General features: G+C 34.5%; 2 protein-coding genes across 2 annotated transcripts; one reads left to right on the forward strand and one right to left on the reverse strand.

The window, feature by feature from the left end:
* Positions 1 to 4,102: 4,102 nt before the first annotated feature.
* Positions 4,103 to 7,954, forward strand: LOC136819356 (baeyer-Villiger monooxygenase-like). The gene is made up of 3 exons (XM_067075592.1): positions 4,103 to 5,210; positions 5,975 to 6,069; positions 7,672 to 7,954. Exons 1-3 carry the CDS (start codon positions 4,136 to 4,138, stop codon positions 7,867 to 7,869), a joined length of 1,368 nt encoding a protein of 455 aa, XP_066931693.1. The 5' UTR covers positions 4,103 to 4,135; the 3' UTR covers positions 7,870 to 7,954.
* A 186-nt stretch (positions 7,955 to 8,140) lies between these two features.
* LOC136819357 (testicular acid phosphatase homolog) lies at positions 8,141 to 20,654 on the reverse strand. Its single transcript, XM_067075593.1, has 12 exons — positions 20,521 to 20,654; positions 19,065 to 19,160; positions 18,370 to 18,462; positions 17,627 to 17,713; positions 17,197 to 17,271; positions 16,852 to 16,959; positions 15,845 to 15,931; positions 14,616 to 14,751; positions 14,171 to 14,268; positions 13,703 to 13,809; positions 12,319 to 12,497; positions 8,141 to 8,846 (listed from the first exon to the last, which is right to left on the reverse strand). The coding sequence occupies exons 1-12, from the start codon at positions 20,617 to 20,619 to the stop codon at positions 8,698 to 8,700; spliced, it is 1,314 nt and encodes a 437-aa protein (XP_066931694.1). The 5' UTR covers positions 20,620 to 20,654; the 3' UTR covers positions 8,141 to 8,697.
* Between the last annotated feature and the right edge of the window lie 1,868 nt (positions 20,655 to 22,522).

Consider the following 22,522-nt stretch of genomic DNA (forward strand, 5'->3'; position numbering starts at 1 on the left):
AAAGTTGGCTCCTCTATAATTGTAATTAAAGTCTGTCTCAAAATAATTTGCAGCTGAGACAAAAATGCCTATAACTTTTGAGAGAATTTGAATGAAGTTGCGATTTTGTGCTCGTTGAAAAGATATTTGTGAGCGGAATATTATCAAGCAAAGAAATTTGAAAAATAAAGAAAAATGAAAATGAAAAATGAAGAAGAAAAAAATCAACAACAACAAAAGTTACAGCCATTTTTGTCTAAGCTGCAAATTATTTTGAGACAGACTTTAAAGTTATGCAATCAAGAAAAAAAGACAAATCTTTTTTGTCACAAGACTCTGAGAAAATCAAAAAAATTGTAGAAACATGAAACTCAGAGTCTTGTGACAAAAAAAAGATTTTTTTTCCTCCGCTCCTTGTTGGTTGAATACTGTTTGAAGATTGTAGACTCATTTCCTGTTATTGATTTAAGTTATGGAAACTTTGATATTATGTAATTTTCGAAGCGGCTCTTCTCAAATTTCAAGATAAATATGATGCTACTTTGTTGTATACTGTTCCCTAATATTTTCGATCTGTGTTTAACACATGACTTTCGTATAGTCTTTTAGGTAAAAGGATGGAAATGTCTATGAAGTATGGTTTCGCGTTGTCCATTTTCATTGTATTGATATCAGCGCTCTCTCCACCAATTTTCTTCTACGGTCTATTGCTTATTACGTTGGTCATTGGAGTTTTGGTTATCAGGCGTTTATTCAGCTTAAAAGATGATTTGTTTGATCCAAAATATCAAGAAGAGAAAGACGAAATGTTTGTCGTTGTTGTCGGAGGTGGATTTTCCGGTATTTGTGCCGGAATCCAATTGAAATTACGGAAAATCTAGACTGGCACGCCAGTCGGGCTGGAACGGTATCACGCGGGAAAAGTGAGCGTAGGAGTTAGGTAAGCGTAGGAAGAAATTTGGTCGGCGGCGAGGGCTGAAAGCCCGACTGGAGCGAAACCCCAGGAAGGAAAAAACGGCTAAGCTGAAGCCCCAATCTTACAACGCCAGATTTCGGCGTTGTAGAAATGAATGAACTTTGAGAAATTTGTGAAATGAGAAATGAAAACTTCCGTCAAAGTCGCAGATCGTGTTGTTTTGATTTTTGAGGAGGGAGTGATTGGAAAAAATAATGGCTGACTTCTAGTGGAAATTTTTATTTGAAAAGATTTTGTTTTGTTTCTTGTTTCTTATTGATGAGTCTCTTCTTTGTGTATATGTGGCTTTTCTTCATGGTTCTCTGCATGCAAAATTTTTTGGCTCATTTTTGATTGTTTTTTGTTTTGATTTGAGAGGCAAGAGAAGATGGAAAATCTTGTAACATCAGTTATCAGAACTTGTTGACTTGTTATCTTTTCCTATTCATAACTCATTCAATTTTAGGAATGGAGTATTCAGATTGCAAACACTATGGACTGTGAGATTTTTTTTCATTTCAGCTTTCTTTTTCCTAGGTTTGCAGGTGTTAATCAAAGGGATAACCCAGGTACAGTAGCTAACAATTATTTACTGACATTCAAACACATAAGACGTTTTAATTTTCCAGGACTCACAAGTCAAAGGTTCTTTATCAAAAATATATGGTTGTTGGACTACCAGAGACTACTACACGACACTGACACAATGTCGTGTGTATTGGAAGTGCTACAAACTTTTGTGAATATCTACCTGGTTATCCCTTTGTTTTGAGTTTAATACGTACTGTATCTATCCCTATGATAAAATTACACAGTTTTGAGTAGAAATAAAGTTATGGTAAAGCGGCACTGACAAATTTTTCCAAAAAATATTTTCTTTCAAATTATGAAATATTAAGTCTTCTTACATCTAAAAATGATTAAATTTTTTCGCCATGCTTATGTTTTACTCAATTCTAGTATTTTTTCCAAAACTTATATATATACTTACTTAGGGAAATTTAGCAGAATTTATGGAGAAAATTAAGAATTCTCAGTTTGGCAACAAACTATAACTTTTAAAAACATTTACATATTTTTAAATTGCCAGATAAGTGTGGCAAGAAAACTCATTTTTTTCATTCAGCCATAAATCTTCAAGTGTGAAGTTAATTTTATAGTACACATACTTACAATTTACAGAAAAATGGGTGATAAGTATATGTCACATGTTCAACAACCCATTTTTTCCACAGCTTACTTGTTCAACAAATTCTTGTCAAAATGAATGTCGAACAAGTGGGTTGTGGAACAAATGGGTGCCAAAATGATCGACAACCCAGTTGATTGACAATCCACTTGTTGGACAATCTATATAGTTGTTCAACAGACCAGTTGTTTGAGAGAAGAGTGTCGAACAAGTGGTCGTCGAACAACCATGCAGTCGAGCAAATGGGTGTCGAACTAATAACTGTCAAACAACCGGTCTAACAAATGTACCGTCGGACAAGTATACTGTCGAACAAGTGGGATTTCCCCAAAATGATAGTTGTACGTAGATGAAAATTTGTCAGAATTTATATTACGGTGAAAATTCAGAATTCTCAGTTTGACAACAAAAATTTCTCAAATAGGTAACTTTAATTTAAATAATTATATTCAATTGTAAAATTAGTGTGGCAAGAAAACTCCCAAAAAAATTAGCCATAAATCTTAAAGTGTAAGGTTAATATTTCAGCATTTTTGGTGTGACAAGAAAATTCTTCAGCACATAGCCACAGTCTATAGAAAAAGGTCATAATTTACAATAATTCTCTTCTCATGACAAAAATACTGCATTTTTCTAAAATCATGAATACGTGTACCCTTTTCTGTCACCATATAAACTCTGGATTTTCTATCAGAGCTATCTTATCACAGCACTAAATTCTGCATATTTCAATTTTTCACAAATTAAATTTGTACATGACAGATGTTACATTTTTCATTCGACAGACTGAAATACTTAATTATAATAATACACTTATAATAATAATTATGCACCAATGTGTCATTGTTTTGAGGTTGGAGTTTTAGTTATTCAACATATGACATCTTAACTATTAAAAGTAAGTACTTTTCTCTAAGTTTTCCATTTAATTTTCTATGTGTACGTGTAATTTTCCTGTGCTTGGCTGGTACATGCTGACAGTCAGGACAGGTTGTTTTTTGTAGCAGTGAGTCTGTTGAAGAGGGTCGGACTGTCAGACAGCAGCCTGGCAGTAATGACATTGAGAGTGATGAGAGGGATAATCTTTGGAGTTTCTTTAAACTAACCAGGAAACGCTGTTTATTCCCACGATAACCTAACACAGGTTTTCAAGCCGTACCAAAAATTTTTTTGGTACGGTTTGAAAACTATTTTTAGGTTATCGTGAGAATAAACAGCGTTTCCTGGTTAGTTTAAAGAAACTCCAAAGATTATCCCTCTCATCACTCTCAATCATTAAAAGTGTCAGAATTATTGATTATTATGATATGTTATTATTCTTAAAATAGTGTCAAAATTTTTTCAAAAAGGTTATTTTGTTGGGTACTTTTGAGCAGAGTTCCTGCCTGGTTAGTGTTACTGTTGTATTCATAGAAAAGAGTGTTGGAGGGGTTCACTTAGCCACAATGAGACTAGAGTAATCAAGTTCCTTAACAAGTAGTCTGTAAGTACTAAAATAAAAAGTATTTAGGTGGAACCAAATTAGACTGTTAGAAAAAATATTTCTTACCTTGAATGAAAGAGGCTAGCAAAAAGCCCCAAAAGCACGTAACATATACCACCAACCTGCATGAGGAAAACTGAATAATCCTTGTACACTTTTGATGATTGTAGAAAACTGAAGCTAAATTGCAAATACTTACCTTTCTAAGAATGTATGAATAACAAAAACAACTAAAGATGTAAAAGTTTCAAAACTTGAAAGGTGGCTCCTCCACCACCCAAAATTCAAAACAAAGTGGTCTGTCGGCTTTTCTCCCTCCAAAATTTAGGAAAGCACTCCTCCGTTCTCACAACCTCCAAAATGAAGCCGTGGCAGAATGTTCTAGTCTGTATATCAGCAGCCTCTCACCAACTTTTGCTCGCTCTCCTACGCAGCTCCTATTCTAGCAAACGCCCGCCGCCTTTATGTTCCCGCCCTCTGACATGATTAATTTACAGACTAGTTTGCTAGTCTACGGAAAATCCCGTTCATGATTATCGAGCAGGGGTCAAGTATCGGTGGGACCTGGTGGTGGAATAAATACCCTGGGTGCGCATGTGATGTTCCGGCATATCAGTATAGTTTTTCGTTCTTTAAACATGAATGGTCTTGCCCGAATCCAGGTCAAGCAGAAACTTTGGCTTATATAGAAAAACTCGCTGATCATTATGGTTTGCATGAACATATTAAACTTGATACTAAAGTGACCGAATGTGTTTTTGATGATGAATACCAGGTTTGGATGGTTTCTACTTCTAAGAAGGAAACTATCACGTGTTCACATCTAGTATCAGCCATTGGTGCGTTGAACATACCAAAATATCCTGATATCCCGGGTATTGATGATTTTGCCGGTGATTCTATGCATACATCTCGCTGGCCAATCGGTTATGATTTAACAGGAAAACGAGTAGCTGTTGTTGGTACCGGATGTTCGGCAGCTCAACTTATACCGAGTATTGTCGGTAAAGTTCGGGAGTTGTTCGTTTTTCAGCGATCGGCTGGATTAGTTTTTCCACCTCTGTGTATCCAAACACCGAAATCTATTCAAGGAAACGATCAGTTAAAATATATGTGGAATCTTTTTTTACGTTGTTTAGGCTTTATAATGGGTGACTTAACGGTCAAGTACATTTATACAACTACTTCAAATTTCTTAACACGAGTAGTGCAAGATGCTATCGTCAAGGATATGTCAAACCAAATTGATTCTGAGGAACTTAGACAGAAATTAATTCCCAAGGAAGCTCTGGGTACTAAGCGAGGCATCCTTAGGGACGATTACTTACCATGCTTTAATAATCCTAAAGTGAAACTTGTAAATCAGAAAATATCTTGTATCACTCAAACCGGTATCGAAACTAATGACGCTACATCGTATTCGGTTGATACCGTTATTTATGCAACAGGTTTTGATTCACTCGGCAGCATGAAGAATTTGTGTATTTCACGGAACGGGAAAACGTTAACGAAATCATGGAATAATTGCCCGAACGCGTATAATGGTGTTATGTGCCCTGGGTTTCCAAATTTCTTTATCTTGTTGGGACCGAATACTGTGCTAGGTAAGAAATATTTTTTGTCGAGCCAAAACTTAGTCACCTCTAAAGGGGTTCATATTTCCTGAGCAAAGGGTCCGTAGTAAAGTACCCATTAGGTGATAAATTGAGAAAAAGTAATTAAAATCTGTGTCAAAAAGGTGTGCAGTGTTTTGATTTTTGATTATATGTGTTTTTTTTAGTAGTCAAGCAGAGTAAAATTTTTTCGACACAGACTTTAATTGAGTTCGTCTTTCTGGTAATTTCTCAACCGGCGACATTAAGGCGTACAAACTTTCGTGGGCTGAAACTTTCGCGAGGTCGAAAAATCGCGAAATTTACGATATTTACTGTCACGTATTTGACGGCAAAATCTTTTTTTGCGAGCATAAACTTTCGCAAATCAAGACATAGAAATTAAAATGTTCACATGAAAAAATAGCTACTTAAAGGTTGGATTGGCTTGAAACTTTTGTCTTTTGACTTATTTGTCTTTTAACAGGCTAAAAAGTATTCGACAATATTCGGTATAAGCTGAGCAACCTTATTCAAAGTTTGAAGTTTAACAGATTTTCTATTTTGTCAAGAATTTTTAAAGACATTTACTTTTGTGAAAAATCGCGAAAGCTTCTGCTCGCGAAAGTTTGTACGCTTAAAGTTTGTACCCTGTGTTCAGACAAAATTTTAGAATTTTTTGTCCCTCACATTTAAAATTATTCTCCCATAAGTTCTAAGGGTGAAATTACAGATATTTTGGGAGTTGTCTGGAATTATATTTTCCCTTTTTCCAGCCCACAATTCAGTGTTGTTTATGGTTGAATGTCAAGTGAATTTTATGTTGGATTTGATCTCGAAAACAATCAAAAGAAAGGCCAAGACTGTTGAGGTATGAATTTGAAAATTTTTAAAAAAATTTTAGAGTGTTTTCTGAGAAGAACTTTTGGTAGGAAAAAGTTTTTCACATTGCCTCAAAACAGGCATTTTAAGGCATGTCCAAATTTTCTTTAATTTTTAAACACCAATAGCACTCGCCAAGAGGTGTTCATTCATACCTTTTTGGAAGCGTATTAGGGTGTAGAATATGAAAAGTGCTGTTCAATAATTGTTTTGCTTGCCTAAATAAAGATATATGAATAAATATTGCAAAAAATTGCGTTTTTTACTTATTTCTGCTGACGTCATCAAATTTCTAAAAAAAATTTTGATCCAAAATGTACTTTTCAATATTCTCTTGCATTTTGCAAAATTTCAGCATATAAAATTCGGGCAAACTGGGGAGGCAATTTTAGAAGATTTAGATTTTGGCGCCCCCTATGAAAAGTAAACTTTTTGAAAAATAACGCAAGAGAATGAATGAGTATTTTCTCTTTTTTTGGCTGAAAAAAACTGCCATATCTAAGGTATAAAAGAGCATAGGAGGCATAGTGTGAACCCCCCCTTCTTTAAGGGGGATCCAACTTTTCAAGAAAGGCTTTATAGGGGGGATAATAGATTTTCTGAGTAAAATGGGGGATAACAACTTTTTGGTAAAAATATGTATTATATCTTAAACTGGTCAAAGAACAACAAAATTTTGGCCCTTTTCGCGAAAGTAAATGTCTTTAAAAATTCCAGGAAGGGCCATTCGCGAAAGTTTATGCTCGCGAAAAATTGTTAACAAAATAGAAAATCTGTAAAACTTCAAACTTTGAATAAAATGTAAGTTTTATGGCACTTTTTAGCCTGCTAAAAGACTAATAAGTCAAAGGACAAATGTTTCAAGCCAACCCAAGAAGTATTTGTCCCTCTAAGCCATTTTTTCATGTGAAAATTCTCAATTTTACGTCTTGATTCGCGAAAGTTTATGCTCGCGAAAAATATTTTTCCATTAAGTTCGCGATTCTTCGTCCATGCGAAAGTTTCTGTTCGCGAAAGTTTGTACGCCTAATGTACTTACCCTTTCTTACCATATAAATTTGAATTGTTTGGTATTAAACGATTTGTGAACCACCATTGTAGTTAATGCCAGGTTCGAAAAAATTTTTAAATATGGGGGATGCACATATAGGGGGGATGAAATATAAATGCACACTACGTGGGCGCCGAAATTAGTAATTAGAGGCGTCTTTTTACTCCCTTTGTATTTTGGCGCCCCTTAGAAAAACCTACGCTGGGGGGGGGGGCATTTTCCCATTTTTTACTCCCCCCCCTGCCACCACGCTACTTCTGCCCAGGTTGGCGCACTACTTTGCTCATTTTCATCCATTTATCCAACCCAATGGCATGGCTTTCACTTTAACTCGTTTAAATAAAGCAAAAAGTAACGCGTTTTGATTATTTGACTGACCAGGTCAGATAATCACATCCACCACGCATAACTTTAGAACAGAGATTGGTGAAATTGAAGCTATAAAAGAATTTACTTGGCACCACGATGTCTCAGATCGAAAGGAAATGCTAAGTTGCTCCCACTCGGCTATTTGAGATAAATTTTTTAAATGCTTTGCAGGTGAAGGAAGAGGCGAATACAGAATATCAGAACAACCTGCAAGATACGATGAAGAAGTTAACCTACACAGGCGAGAACGGATGTAAAAGTTGGTACGTCAACTCCAAAGGAATCAATTTTACGTTATGGCCGACGACTTGTACCTATTATTGGAACTCATTGCGGAACTTCAAAGTTGAGCATTTCATTTTCAAATGAATAAAATATTTGATGAGTCATAGTTTTATGGAACAAATTTATTGTTTTCATTTTTTTTTTACATTCTAGGAATTTTTTAATCATGTTGGATTTTAGAAAAATTTTATCATTATATTCCAATTTTCCAGCTAATATTTTGACTGTTTTCGAAAAGATCTTAGAGATAGCTTCGCTTGTCCTAGATGCCTGATTTAGCTCCATAAGTTTTTCAGATTTTCAGTAATACAAATACAATTTTATGATTTGATAGAAATAACGCCATAATTCATTTATCTGAGAATTGACTATTTTCTCCAAATAGAAAGTAAAAGAAAGTCATTAAAAAAATCCTGCAAATAATTGCTAGACAATTAAAAATGTTGTCTTTAAAAAAATACCTAAATTTCGTTAAATTGTAACTAATCCTAGAAAGATGAAATAAAATAGTTTTTAAATATCACCTTACGTAAGTGTTGTATGAAATATTGAAAATACTAAATACTTTGGCGCACGTAAAATTAAATTTAATGTCTCAATATAATCTGCGGCGAAGAAAAAAGGCTGTAGCTCGAAAACTAATTCAAATTGGAAAATGGTAATTCGAATTCTAGTCTTCGCTGCAAATTATATTGAGACACATTTTAATTTTTTGGGTTGAAAATACTAATTCCAGCACTCCAATTTGCATGCTCCTTTGCTAAAAATTCTAAAATGCTAACAAACGTCGAGAAATGTCTTCAAATTCTTAAAGTTCTATGTTCATGTTCATGACACGATTGAAAATTCATAAATACCAGCTCTACTTCTAAGGAAGAAAATCCATATGATTTCGTTTACTTTTTCAACAGCTTAGGTAATGAGAGCAGAATTTTCATCATATCTGGCAGTGGTATTTCCGCCATTTTTCCGATTTTGGTGGATTCTAACGCATGCGTAGATGACGATGATGAGCAAAATGATACACAATACCAACAAAACAATTGAAACGACTGTCAATCCTGTAAAAAAAAAACAAAGAATAAAATCATTTTGAGAGTTGGATGATTTGCGAAATTGAATCCACATACTTTAACAACCTCAAAACTTTCATTTGTATATTCGGATTCGCTAGTCATATTGAATCCAGGAAGTTGCGCGAGATCTAGATGCTTGTAAAATTATAAATAACAACACATATTTGTTGAATTGCACTGGTCTTAATGCGCAAGTCTCATTTTTATCTTACGGTCTTATATATGGGATAATCAGTCATTATGAATATTGGGAATAAAAGGAACTAGAGACCAATGGGGATGGAAAGTCGCTTATCTTAATGAGTTGAGATTTCAAATTCCTCATTTAAATTTTAAAAAATCCTGTGGAGGATTTTCAACATACAGTTAAAATCCCAGTGGGGTCACTGAGTTATGTAAAGGGTGTCCCGAAATGTATTGAGTTCGAACATGATTCTGAGTAGAAGGTTGTTGAGTGTGTTTAACAAAATTTAACAAAATATAAGAGAAACTTTGATAAACATTGCAAATTTTTTAGTGAAATATTCTTTCTATAGAAGTGGTACGACTCGATACCTTTTTCAGGACACCCTGTTGTTGGGAATTTTCTAGCCCAACAAGATATTTTAGCTAAATTCCAATTAGGAAAGTGCCACTCAGCAGTCTGTGATACAGGTGCGATAACATTTTACATATCATCTTGGTATTTTTTAAACCGTACATCAAAACCTTTCACTTTGAACGGTGGATACGCGCCTGGTTGGTATTAAAGTAATTATTAATGAATATAAGGTTTCGTTTGAAAATTAAAAGTTTTGAATTTATATTACAGTTACTTTAATCGTATAAATTTTAGCGAGACTAATTTTAGCGTATTAGCGAGTCAGGAAAATCTTGATTTTTTTGGATTTATTTTAGCGAATCATGATTTCGAAAAATTTCGCGTGGATAAATTTTAGCGAATAATTCGTATTAAATTATCGACTGATTCGTTTTCTTTGCACTGAAACCCTTCCTATTGATAAAAATGTATCAAGGCAATATAAACAAAAATTTTGCGTGGATAAATTATTATTATTATCAATTTATTTTCAGTTGGTAACAACGATAGGACCTAGCGTCCTAAATAGTTACAGCCGTGACCGTTTACTAATAAATTCCAACTTTCATAAAAATAGCTATTTACCACAATTTACATAATGGACAAGTACAAAAATTATCTGGAAGCATTTTTAGCTTTCCCCTTTATTAAATGTTGCAGAGCTTTTCACATCCTTTGGGAGACGATCCCAGATTAAAGAGCCGACAAAACTCAAAGATTGCAAACCGAACTTGACAGTGTTTGCTGGAGGTAGCATAAGCTGTTCTCCTCGTCTTAGATTGAAGCCAGAAGTTTTAATGGTAAAAAGTTTTGCTAGAAATAAGGGATTTTGTTTTTTAAATTTTAGCGATCTGTCGATTCGGCGTGTTTTAACAAGATTTATTTTGGCGAAAATAGGGAAAACTCGCTAAAACGCTAAAATTAGTCTCGCTAAAATTTCTACGATAAAAGTATAATGAATTTCTCGTTTATGGTATTTCTTCTCATATTTGGTATGTTTTATGTGAGTTTAACGGGAGCGGAGGATGTATAATCTGAAAGTATGCAAACTTGTTTATTTACTTTATGATGTTTTTTGTGTTTACTTCTTTACTAATCTCTTGTCAAACTTGGTGTTGAATTTACATGAGATCAACAATGGGTTATGTTTAAACCTGCGTCAAGGCGAGTCAATACATTGAAATATTCTTATCCGATTTTTGTAACCTTGTTCCTGATTGGTTACTTAGTTTGATTAGAATCAATAAAATTACGTCATTATTTTCAGATCTTGACCAATCGAAAAGAGTTTTTTACATAATGCTCAAATTCGATGCAGTAGATTTTTTATTACAAACAAAACATTGATCATTCTGCAATACACCATGGGTGTTTATGCTTGCATTTGGTTAGAAATACTTAGTGTTAGTTCACTTTGATCCGAAATCGTTAGACTTATTATTGAAATGACTGTAAAGAATTTGCGCAGTGAAATGAGTAAAACCAACTCGAAAATTAATTTTAGATGTTTTAAAAAGGTGGTCAAGAAATCTACTGGCGAAGATAGCTGGGGCAGTGAGAATTATGAAAACGAACTACAGACGAACCAAGTTTTGATTGCATCACTTAAGAGAACACTTGCTGCTCGTCGTAAAGTTTTTGAAGAATTTTGTGACGAAGAAGATAAAGAAAAGATTTATAATAAAGACACCAAACGTGACTCGAATGGGGAACGTAGCTTTGGACGTGTCTCGATCACACGCCGTCGAAAATGTCAGAACTGTGGTAAAAGGGAGACAAGTAAAATCGGTGACGTAAGCCCGAATGGGAGGCGTAATTTTGAAAGAACTCTAACGGTGAAGTTAAGAATGTGCAAATCATGTAGTCTTGATGTTGATACGAGTAAAACAGAGGCAGAAGATGAGAGTTCAAATGATTATGAAAGATTGACTGATAATCGACGCCAAGCCCGATATTGGAGTGATAGCGAAGACAAATCAACTTCATGGGCAACTTATTATTATATGGACGATTTTTTAATTGAAATGATTAACGAAGGTTTGGATCAGAATGTGTACCAAGAAATAGATTTCACTACTTTAAACCAGAATGCCGTTGGTGGTGGCGGAGGAGGGGCGGCGGATAATGAACCACTTTATTTTGAAGTTGAAGACGAAAACGCAGTGAAACATGTTTACGAAGAAATTATTTTATGATTATTAACAATTTTGTCCAGTACATATCACGATTTATGATAGAGATTCATATTTTAAATCAGCAATTACAAATATTTTTGGGTTTTACTAGAAACTTTGATATCAGATTGGAAGATATGAAAATTCCAGGAAATTTATTTAAAATTCTTTCACTTGTTTTATTTTATTTTATAGAAAGATTACTTTTCAAAAAGATGTTACAATTAACACCAAGGAGGGTCAATCGGCTCTTTCAGAAAAAAAAATTGAATAGGGGCGTGGAAGATATAGCATTTTTTGGAAATTTTCCCCCGAACATTGTGACTTTTGACTTTTTACCCCGGACCACAGGTCAGTCGACACCCGGACATTCAAAAACACCCCTAAATAAAGCAAATTTCCTTCCCGCCCTCATGTACGAACATTTTCCGGAAGAACCCAATGGGTCAAGGATCTCATCAAAGCTGTCCTTGATTTGTGTGGTGCAAAAACTGGAAAGATTTTCATGAAAATCCCGAAATTTTTTTCAGAATGAAAAAACCCATTTTCAATTTTTGTACAATTAATTGAGAATATTCTCATCAAATTCTGCAATTCCAGTCAAAAAAGGCTCCATTCCCCTTTCAGTCAACAACAACTCTCAGTGAGGAATATTTAACTCTGAACTGGAAAACTGTAAAGAAATCTAAAATAAAAATCTTACGTTTATAAGAGAAATAACCAGGTTTTTCGGAGTCCCAATGACAGTCTTCAACTCGATGTGTTGGAACACGATCTTTAACTTTGCTGATGAAACCATCTAACGGACATTTCTCATCACAATCCGAAAGTTTCCATGGTGTCAAGGTATCCTTGTGTTTATATGTCATCTTGACGTAATAACTAAAAACGAAAAGTAAACTCTAACATATTTGCAAGATTTTTTTACTGTTATAGCATGTATTAACAAGGAAAGAAATCTGTCATTTTCTAAACTATTATCTTCGAGCATCTTCCTATTCTTTTAGTAGGGGAAGCATCTTGGGGGGGGGGGCTCGAAGCCCATCTTTAAATCTCAAGATTGACAAGTCATATGACCTTGAAATTTCGACCACTGGCAGATATTGATAATTGAAGATGATTTGGAAAAGTTTAGTCCGGCCACTTGTCTGGTTCTTATTTTACAGACCAGAATGTAAATTTGGCTATAAAAACGTATTGACCGATTGGCTGGTTCAATCAGATTGAAATTTGTTCCCAAAGGCTGGTTTGTCAAATAAAAGAGACTAGTAAAGGAAAAATTTGGTCCAATGAGCATTTGGTACTTTGCAGACCGGTCTTTAAAATACACATCGACCCCCTGCCGGAACTCAGGAACTAAAGGAGTTTTTGACTTGAAACTTTCAGCAGTGGTAGATATTAACCATCTAAAACGTTGTCCAAAATTTCAACTTGGTCACGTGAGTGATTGGTCACGTGAGTGGTCCGTATTTTATCCAAAATGCTCACTTTCAGAATAACGACGGATCCGATTTCGCTGAAATTTTGGCTGTAAGCTTGTATTATCAATATGTAACACATGTCAAAACTACAAGTTAACAGCATTTTCCAATCCTTAGATACAGTAACCTAGAGCTAATTTGGGCAAAAAGGGCAATTTTAGGCTGATTTGTAAAATACACGATACGAGCAGACGGCAAAAAAATGACCCTGCGCCCCAAAGATAAATGCCACGTGGAGTTGCCTTGCAAAATTTAACGAAAAAATCAAAGTGAAAAAAAGTTACAGGGGATCCTATTATTGGCAACCAACATGGCTCAAATACACTATTTTCGGCTGATCTGATTTCTTGGTATTTCAAGATTCAAATGTTTTTATTATGTTTTTATTATTGCTTATTTTCATGGAAAAGAAACAAGGCATTTCAGGCCTTGTACCCGTAAATGTTCAAATTTGACCCTTAACTTCAAAATTCCAGGTTTGAAGTTGTTATTTAAAAATTTGTGGCATTTTTGAGCCTCGTTGTCCATACAAAATTAATTTTTACCTTATCAAAAAGAATATATAAAAGAACAATAAAACTAAAAATAATTAACTCCTCTTCATACCTTCCACTGGAGTTGAAAAGTTCCACAAGAATGGAAGCAGAGAAAGGGATTTCATCGACGATGTCTGTTTGAAGGGCTGCTGATAGACATAATAAAGTGGAATCGTGCTAAAGAAGAAAAGATAAGTAAAAATTACAATTCAGCAAACTGTAAACTGTTTTAAAAGACCAACAAGGGGTCTGATTTTGGGAATTTTTGTTTCAGCAGTACACCCCCGTGGCTTTTTTGGTTTAGGTAACTCAGAAGTTCCACTCTCTCTAATTCGAACATTTACTATTCAAATCTTTCTATAATTCGAACTAAAATATTTGTCCCCCAGCCAGAAATTAATATAAAATACTTTCTCTAATTCGAATCTTTCTCTAATTCGAAGAAAGTTCTTGGTCCTTTGAAGATCGAATACTTTAGCCTGCTCGCGAAAGTTTGTACGCCTAGAGTAAGAAAGGCTCAACTGTACTCATCACTTACTGCCGAGAAAATGTTCAATTTATGGAGGTCTTTTTTCTCGTCTTCAGTTCCTGATGTCCAGAGTTTCATATTGTCATTCATAATGCCAAGTAAAGTGCCTACAAGGTAAAAAGAAGGGATTGAACAGGCAAAATATATTCAAAAAATTTTCTTCAAGCAGATTAAAATGAGATTGGGGTGAGTATGTGCCTTTGTTTAAATATTATTTTCTATCCGAAAATTTAAGTCACGTTTTGAGAGGAAAACTCAACCCGGTCCCAAAATTAGAAAAAAATGGAAAATTTCATTTAAGTGAGACAATTTTGAATGTCTTTACAAAACCTCAAGAGCTAAATGATAGTTTTGGCTCAAAAGAAAAGTTCAAGTACTAAGTATACAGGCTCTCCCAGAGTATTATGAACAGTCAAACAGAGAGAAAAATATCATCCAATTCTAGTTTACTCACCTCCTGTCAGACGACCCAAAAGATCAGCAGTGTCTTTTTGTGGCTGATATTTGAAACGGAACAAATACCAACTTAACGAACTAATTTCATCTAACCGATCCACAATCCATTGTGGTTGTTTAAGCTCCTCGGCCACCTATTGGTGAAAGAGACTTGTTTAAGGGCTCTGACCATAGTCAGAAAATTGATTTTAGTATCTGAACATAAAAGTTATGTTTTAGATTCTTTAACACTTTTAACAAAGAATTGCCTTTATAAATTGCTTTCTAATGAAACCCCTTATGAGTAATTAAGAACTTAATTGCAAAAATGACGTTATGAACTTTAAAAAGACGTTAATAATATGTTGCATCACCTTCTTTTATAAAAAGTGCTAAGTTTTAATGGGTAATTAACCTTTTTGTTTCGAACTTTTTTCAAACTTTCCGCAAAGAATTGAACTATTTGAAATTTTGCGGAAAATTTTTCTAAAAAGATGTGTCAAAAGTTATGACTGTTTTTAAAAGCAAAATCCAGATGAATAATTGATGAAAAACCACTATTTTGATGATTTCGAGACAAAGAAGCATTTACAAAAATTTTCCGCAAACATTTTTATTGTTCGGTAAAAGATACACCATCTACTACGAAAATTCTTTCAAAATGATTACTCTTCGCCGAAACTAAGCTCTTCAAAGTTGAATTACTCTTCCTCACAAAAGTCTTCATTTTCTTCTTCATCAAATTTTTTCAATGCAATTTTTCAATTTCCAGATTAGGAATAGTTTGTCTAACAGAAACTGTATAACATGCCATAGTTTTGTTGGTTACATCAGTCAGAAAACACATTTTAAACACGGCAATTATGAAAAATTCACTATGGTCAGAGCCCTTAAGACGAGATTGATGAATATGCAAGGCTCCATCGCCCGAGCATGGACGAAAGACCTAGGCAAAGGGAGGTAAGTGTATCCTCCTCTTTTTCGAAGGGCGTTTGTGGACCTCAAAGGGTCGTAAATATGTAATTTCAGTTATGTAAAATCATCAAAATGAAAGAGTCACAAAGTTAGTAAAAAATTCGATTTTTTTTTCAATTCAAGGCAAATCCTTTTAGTCCCTTTAAAACAGGGTGGTAAAACGAGAGAATGAAAACTATCGCAAAAATATCAAAGATGTCAATCGATTTGAGCAGATTTTCATCAACCAAAGGAAAATATGAAACGCTGCTCCATTGGATATTCAAAAAGTACCTCGCTCTTGACAGCATCATAGATGATCCACATGTTATCAACGGTCAAATTCCACCCACTGTGTAGACTCATGTATTTGAGCAAATCCTACAAAATAAATGTCATTAAGAGTAGAGACTCTATCACTAAGTTACCCTAACACGTGGGGGCGTACAGTATTTCGGAACTGCGGAAATCGACCCTTTTTTCTTCGGAATTTCGGAAATCGGGCAAAATTCCTTCGGTATTTTGGAATGCTGAAATTGTTTCGGTATCGGAAATCCATGAAGTTTTGCTTCGGAATTACGGTATTATAAAGTTTTCATCCCCCTTTTTCGGAATTCATACATGAAAAATCAAATTTGATGAAAAATTAGTCAAAACGAGGAAAAATACCCAAAAAATTCAGTATCGGAATTGCAAGTATTTTTTTACGGAATCTCGAAAATTTTAGCAAAATTATTCGGTATTTCGGAATTCGCAAACCCCGTACGCCCCCCCTAACAACTTGCCTTGTACAAGTTTGTGATAGAATCCTTCACACTACCAATCGGCAGACAATCAGATCTTTAATTATATTGTTTTCAACTCAAAAATCCATCTAGAATTCTAAAAATTACAGTCAGGATTTTTCATTGAGAACGATGAGTGTACTGCCTGAGGATACATAAAAAGATTTTGATACTATGATTTTAAAAATCGGAGTGAAAATAAAACTGTACTGATAATGTGAAGTCTCCATAGCTCAAACACATAAGGGGAACACAAATTTGTTCCAGTTAAAAGGAAAGTTCGAGTTAAGGCATTGTTAGAAACATTCGAAGAATTCATGATATGCACCACTGGAGAGGCTTCAATCTTCCACCCAATCCCAATCAGTCACTTTTTCTATTGTTTAAGTGACGTATTGGGTGGAAAATATTTAAAAAAACTCTCCAGTGGTGAATAATGAATAGAGGTTCGAGTGAAAGGGACTCATCTATAATTACTTCTCTCATTTAGCAAAATGTTAGTTGAAAAATATATACTTTTGTTTCATCGCTGTTAATTCTTTCTTGGTAGGCTTCATCTTTCTGCATTTCTTCCATCAAATCATCATACCCTGGACAATTTTTTGTATTCTCTGGTCGAAGCACCTAAAAATATATGGAATTTTTTCTCTTTATTGTCAAAATATGTAAGTTTATTTAGGGATCGAATTTCTCATTTTCGTAAAAGCTTTTTATGAATTCTCCCAATCTCCGTCTTAAGGATATGCAGAAACTAAAGCTTTTGTCCAATTAAGATTTGGGTGACCGAGCATAGGGGAAATTCCCTACCGAGTCTTTTTTACGCACGCTTTTTAAACATTCTTTAAGGTACAAACAACTTACAGGATCTTCATCTCCAGGAACAGTTTGAATTGGAATTGGTTGCCATAATTTACCAAGCTCGTCATCTCCCCATATCTAAAAGTATAATGAATTTAAGAGCCGTTGAACTAAGTTGGTACATTTTTAGCATTATGGTTGGGTACTAAAGACATACATGGTCTAAAGTTTGATAGTATTAATTTACATTGTTGAAAGAAACCAAGCCGAACGTAATTTATACTTATTCATAAATCTGATAAATACAGGTGTTCCAAACGCGATGATAATTAAAACCAAAGAGAGTATGAAAACAAATTTGTTTTTTGATCCAGAGCCAAAGATTCTCTGCAGTTTTTCCAAATTTGATTTCGATGAAATTGAAAAATTATAAATTTCGTCAGCAATTGACTTGCAAAAACTTTGTGTGACAAAAGAGTTTATACAACATTACCTGCCAGTCAGATGGTGGATATAGACCAGCAAGTTGTGCTTCTGCACTTTGAAGACATCGGTCGACTCCGGAACTCCTGATTGTCACCTACAATAAAAGAAAGTACAGTCCAAAATAAATTCAGGTTCAGTTCCTTGTTTTTGCCATTTCGCTTAAATCATTTAATAGAAAAGTTAGCTTTTTCTTAAACTTAATCTTCCGAGAGTTTTCTTTGAATCGCATAGATTGAATGTTTCATACAAAACTCGCCAAAACTGAGGGGACATTCATTTATTTCGTATTACAAAAGATTTTCAAATTAAACTCTTTTTGAAATCCGCCTTAAAACGAAAAGGAGTTTCCCATTTAACAATAAAGGACAGCTAAAATTCATCTACAATCGGCGCCGAAATATTTGGCACAAAAGGGGAATTTCCTCAAAACTTTAAAACCGCAATTGATTTTTAAGTGCTTTGAAGTACAGTTTGGTAGTAGAGTTTTAACATTAGACCTAAGACTTAGGACCTTAAGATCTCAGGACCTAAAAGCTCAAAAATGTTCCAATAAAGCTGAGAATATAGCCTGGAAGGCACTTAACCCCTCCCAAATCGAAAAATCCAATGAAGCAAAGTGAATGTACTAAAATTGCAATTCTCGCACGAGCTTTATATTTTGAAAGACGTTAAAATCCCCAAAATTGCCAATATATTTCGGCGCTGATTGTAGATCTAATAGCTAATGGGTAATGGATTTCAAGAACTCACCTGTGTATGTAAATATTGAGGACTAACAAATTTGGTGTCCACGTATCGTGTTTTCAAAAACTTTCCCAAATCATATTCCATTTGCATGCCTCTCTACAAATCAAATAGAGAAGATATAATTAAAGGTTTTCTTTTTAAATAAGAGTGATATCGTTTGCTTACTCATCAATTCTAATTCACAAGCTTTTCACATTGGATTGGAGCAAGATAAGTAAAGTAAAAATGAAACCTCTAAATGCAACATTTTTAAGCCTCGCAAGCAGCTTTATACCCAAGATCTTTTCAAGCTAGACAAAATTTATCCTTTCGGTAGATCCAGAAGGGTTTCACTTTACTTAAGCTAAGATTAAAGGGATTTTTCCAAGCACTTGGAGCTGGCGGCCGTTTTTGTAGAGTTTCTAAATGGCTGATAGGGAATTTGGTACATTGATGAAGCTCGGGGGTCTGGATATTGTTCAGATGGCGAAGCTCCCGAAAAAGTTTTGAAAATATGTAGATAATATTGGTTACTTTTGCTTGCAAACAACAAACAAGTATAATTTTGCTAGAAAAATATATTTTCTTTTTTAGATTCCGTTTCAAAAACTCAATCTTAAATTGGATAATTTGGCCGGTAAACGGACATATAAAAAAGTGATTAGAAAAATTCCTGGATTAAGTTTTGCGATTAATTTTGTGATAGGGGATAAAGTTACCTGGGTAAGTCGGCCACCGATACCATCTTTCCAATGATGTTTATAAGGGTCTGTAGGATAAACTGCTATCGGTGAACGCGCACCGTGTCTGTATACCTGAAAATTGATAGAACTAAAGTTTTAGTCATTTAGTTTTGTCAAACTTATTCATTTTACACTAATACACAGGTTGCAAAATTAAAGTCTGAAGACAAATCACACTTTTACTCGAAATTTTTATGTGCTTGTTACATGACATTTGTTTCGATTGGATAGAATTTATTGACACTAATAAAGTTATCAGGTGTTAGTTGTAAAGCAAGTAATAAAATCACGTAATCACATGTTTTGACTGCACTGATATAATTTTGCAACGCGTGTATTGAAAAAAAAGTTGATTTACTGACCGGGAGGGGGAGGCTCGATTGGGCATCTAAATTTAAGGGACATAAATCTATCCTAATTTTTGTCCACGCATACGGTAGTTTTCAGATCGAGTGCCCCCTCCAGGATTTATCATTGCAGTTGAACGAGGTAAAGAGCATATGGTACTGTACAAACGAACGAACGAACGAACGAAGGAACAGAGGCTAATTTATAGGACCTCCACCGGGGTAGGTCCAAAAACTGATTTGGAGATGCTTAGATTAAGACATTGACAAGGGTGAAAAATGCTTGAAGGATGCTTACATCCTAAGCAAAATTTTAGGGAAGTTCTGAAAATCCATAAAATTCCAGCCAAAAGCAGCCGAAATCTGAAAACTTAGGCCCAATTGTTTAGCGTATGCTTAACTTTCTGCTATATATGGTGGGGGGTGTATGGTATTTCGGAATTGCGGAAATCGACCCTTTTTTCTCCGGAATTTCAGAAATCGGGATAAATTCCCACAGTATTTCGGAATTCCAAAATTGTTTCGGTATCGGAAATCCATGAATTCTTGCTTCGAAATTTCGGTACTATAAAGTTTTTATCCTCCTTTTTCGGAATTCATACATGAAAAATCAAATTTGATGAAAAATTTGTCAAAACGAGGAAAAATACCCAAAAAATCGGTATCGGAATTGCAAGTATCTTTTTACAGAATTTCAGAAATTTTGGCAAAATTATTCAGTATTTCGGAAATCGCCCCCCCCCCCCCTATATGAGCCTAGATATTCTTAAAAAAGCAACGTCTGTAACACCCCTGTGTTACAGACCCAATGGGACCCCAGCCCCACTGGAAAATTTGGCAAAATACTCTAAAATTTTAGCCCACCAGGGAAATTGACTTTGATTTCATCCCCATTCCACATTCAATGTTTAGAAATTGCACTCCAAACCCATCCCCACTGGATTTTTTAACCTTGGAACAATAGTATTTCTATCTCCATTGGGATTTCAATAGGAGTTTTTATCCCCACTGAGGTAAAAAATCCCACCGGGGTTGTGAGACAGGGGTGTTTTGTAAAAAAAACATGTATGGTGCTTTATACTTACCAGATTGGACATGATCAGTTCATCATCAGACTGTACACCAGTCACCAACAGCAACACACATAATGTACATAATGGTATCCACAACGTTCCAAGAATCATTGCATTAGTTCTTCTATTTTTTTAGTATTTCAGCTGAAAAAATGATTAGATAGTTAGTAGAGAAATCATAGTTGCGTTTCCATCTTCCGGTTGAAACTTCTAAAGCTGCTGCTTTACATAATCCTAATATCTTGTATATATCAGGGATAAAAATATGTAGGAAAGCATATAATAGGCGAATATAGTCATTTTATACTCAAAATACATGTAAAATGTGAAGTAATATGAGATAATTGATATAAATTATTGAGCCTCCAATAATTGAGCTAAAAGATCCATGTGAATCTGTCCTGAAGCCCAACATGGCACCGTCCTTTTGCACGTTAGAAAGCAAATGAATAAATTTCGGGAAGGTTGCCAGATCTATAAGGGGCGAACAGACGTCTCATAATTGGAGAAAAACCATAAAAGGATATCAAAGATCAAAGCCTATCGTTCATCCGGATTAAGAGAGCTTTTTCCTCCTAAAATACACGTTTTTTAATAAGAACATCCAAAAAGCCTTCGGATGTTCTTAACTTTTTGAGTTTTAAGTTCTTAACATGCTCTTATTTTCACCATTTTTTGAGTATTTTTGTCCATTTTCTAAGAAATTGGGTGTTCTAGGGTCTGCAGGGCCTTAAAAGGTTCTCAGCTTGTTCTAAACAATTTAACCATCAAAGTCATATCTTCTTATATGGTTTGTTCTTATAAAAAAATGTCTAGGGGATTTAAGGTGAGCCGATCGTTTGAAGGCAAATCAACATTCGCTTTTTGGCAATTTCCTTTGAGAAGCAAAGTTCCACAGTTGAAGAAAAACCAAAAACAAACTCGGTACGGATATCAAAAAGTATAGTTTAAGTTTTGTTTAGCATCCGATATATGGAGAATCGGAGAAAGTTTTTCCTTTGACAAACATAGCCACAAATATGCTGGATTTTGTACTGTCTTTACCAGACTCAAAAACCACAGAAACTTCCAAAGTTATTCCCGTTTAGGTACTGTTGTCATTATCTGTGTCTTTTTTGATCGTTTTAGAAGTTTCTTTCACCGCCAAGACTCAATAGCATTTTTCTGGTCAAAAAGATCAAATAAAAAGCAACATGCTTCTGAAGGGCTAAAAAAAGTCAAAAAATGCAGAGCTCGTAAGAGGGGTTTCAGTCAAACCACCATACACGTTTTTTATAAGAAAAAACTATATAAGAACATAAGGCTTCGGTGGTTAAAATATTAAGAACAAGTTAAGAACATCTTAAGCCTATGCAGACTCTAAAGATTTCTAAGGAAAGTAGATAAAAATGCTCACAAAACGGTGAAAATAAGAACATGTTAAGAACATTTTTAGGCTTAAAACTCAAAAAGATAAGAACATCCGAACGCTTCCAATGTTCTTATAAAGAAAACGTGTGACTCGGATACGACACATAAGAATTTTTGCTTATCCTTTGAATATCCGAATAGAGGCTCGAATGTACATTTCGACTTTTTCAAAAAAAATAGAAGTATAACCTCATATAGTAAATTTTAATTTTTTTTACACCGCTACTCTTTGCCAAGAAGTCCAACAACTTTTGAAAATGAAATTTCGAAGATTTTGAATAACTAAGACAAGTTAGGTCTTAATTAACCTTAAAAAAGTTTATTGTTTATTCTTTACAGGGTTTTGTCTATCGATGCCATTCATCTCTTTGTTGTTGAGAAAATATTTGGGGTAGAACACGTTTTTTTTTTATTCCAGAAACCATGTGCTGCTTAAAAACACACACAATGTCAAAGCAGCAAGCTTAACAACAAAGATAATGAATATATAGCTGGATGCTTTTCGATTAAACACAGACCTCTTTCTACCATGAACAAATACTTTCCAAGGATTCCATTAGTAACAACTACGCTTTTTCTTTATAAGAATACACTTTATAAGAAT

Source organism: Clytia hemisphaerica, unplaced genomic scaffold, assembly GCF_902728285.1.
Source record: "Clytia hemisphaerica strain Z4C2 unplaced genomic scaffold, Clytia hemisphaerica genome assembly, whole genome shotgun sequence".
Classification (NCBI taxonomy): Eukaryota; Metazoa; Cnidaria; class Hydrozoa; order Leptothecata; family Clytiidae; genus Clytia; species Clytia hemisphaerica.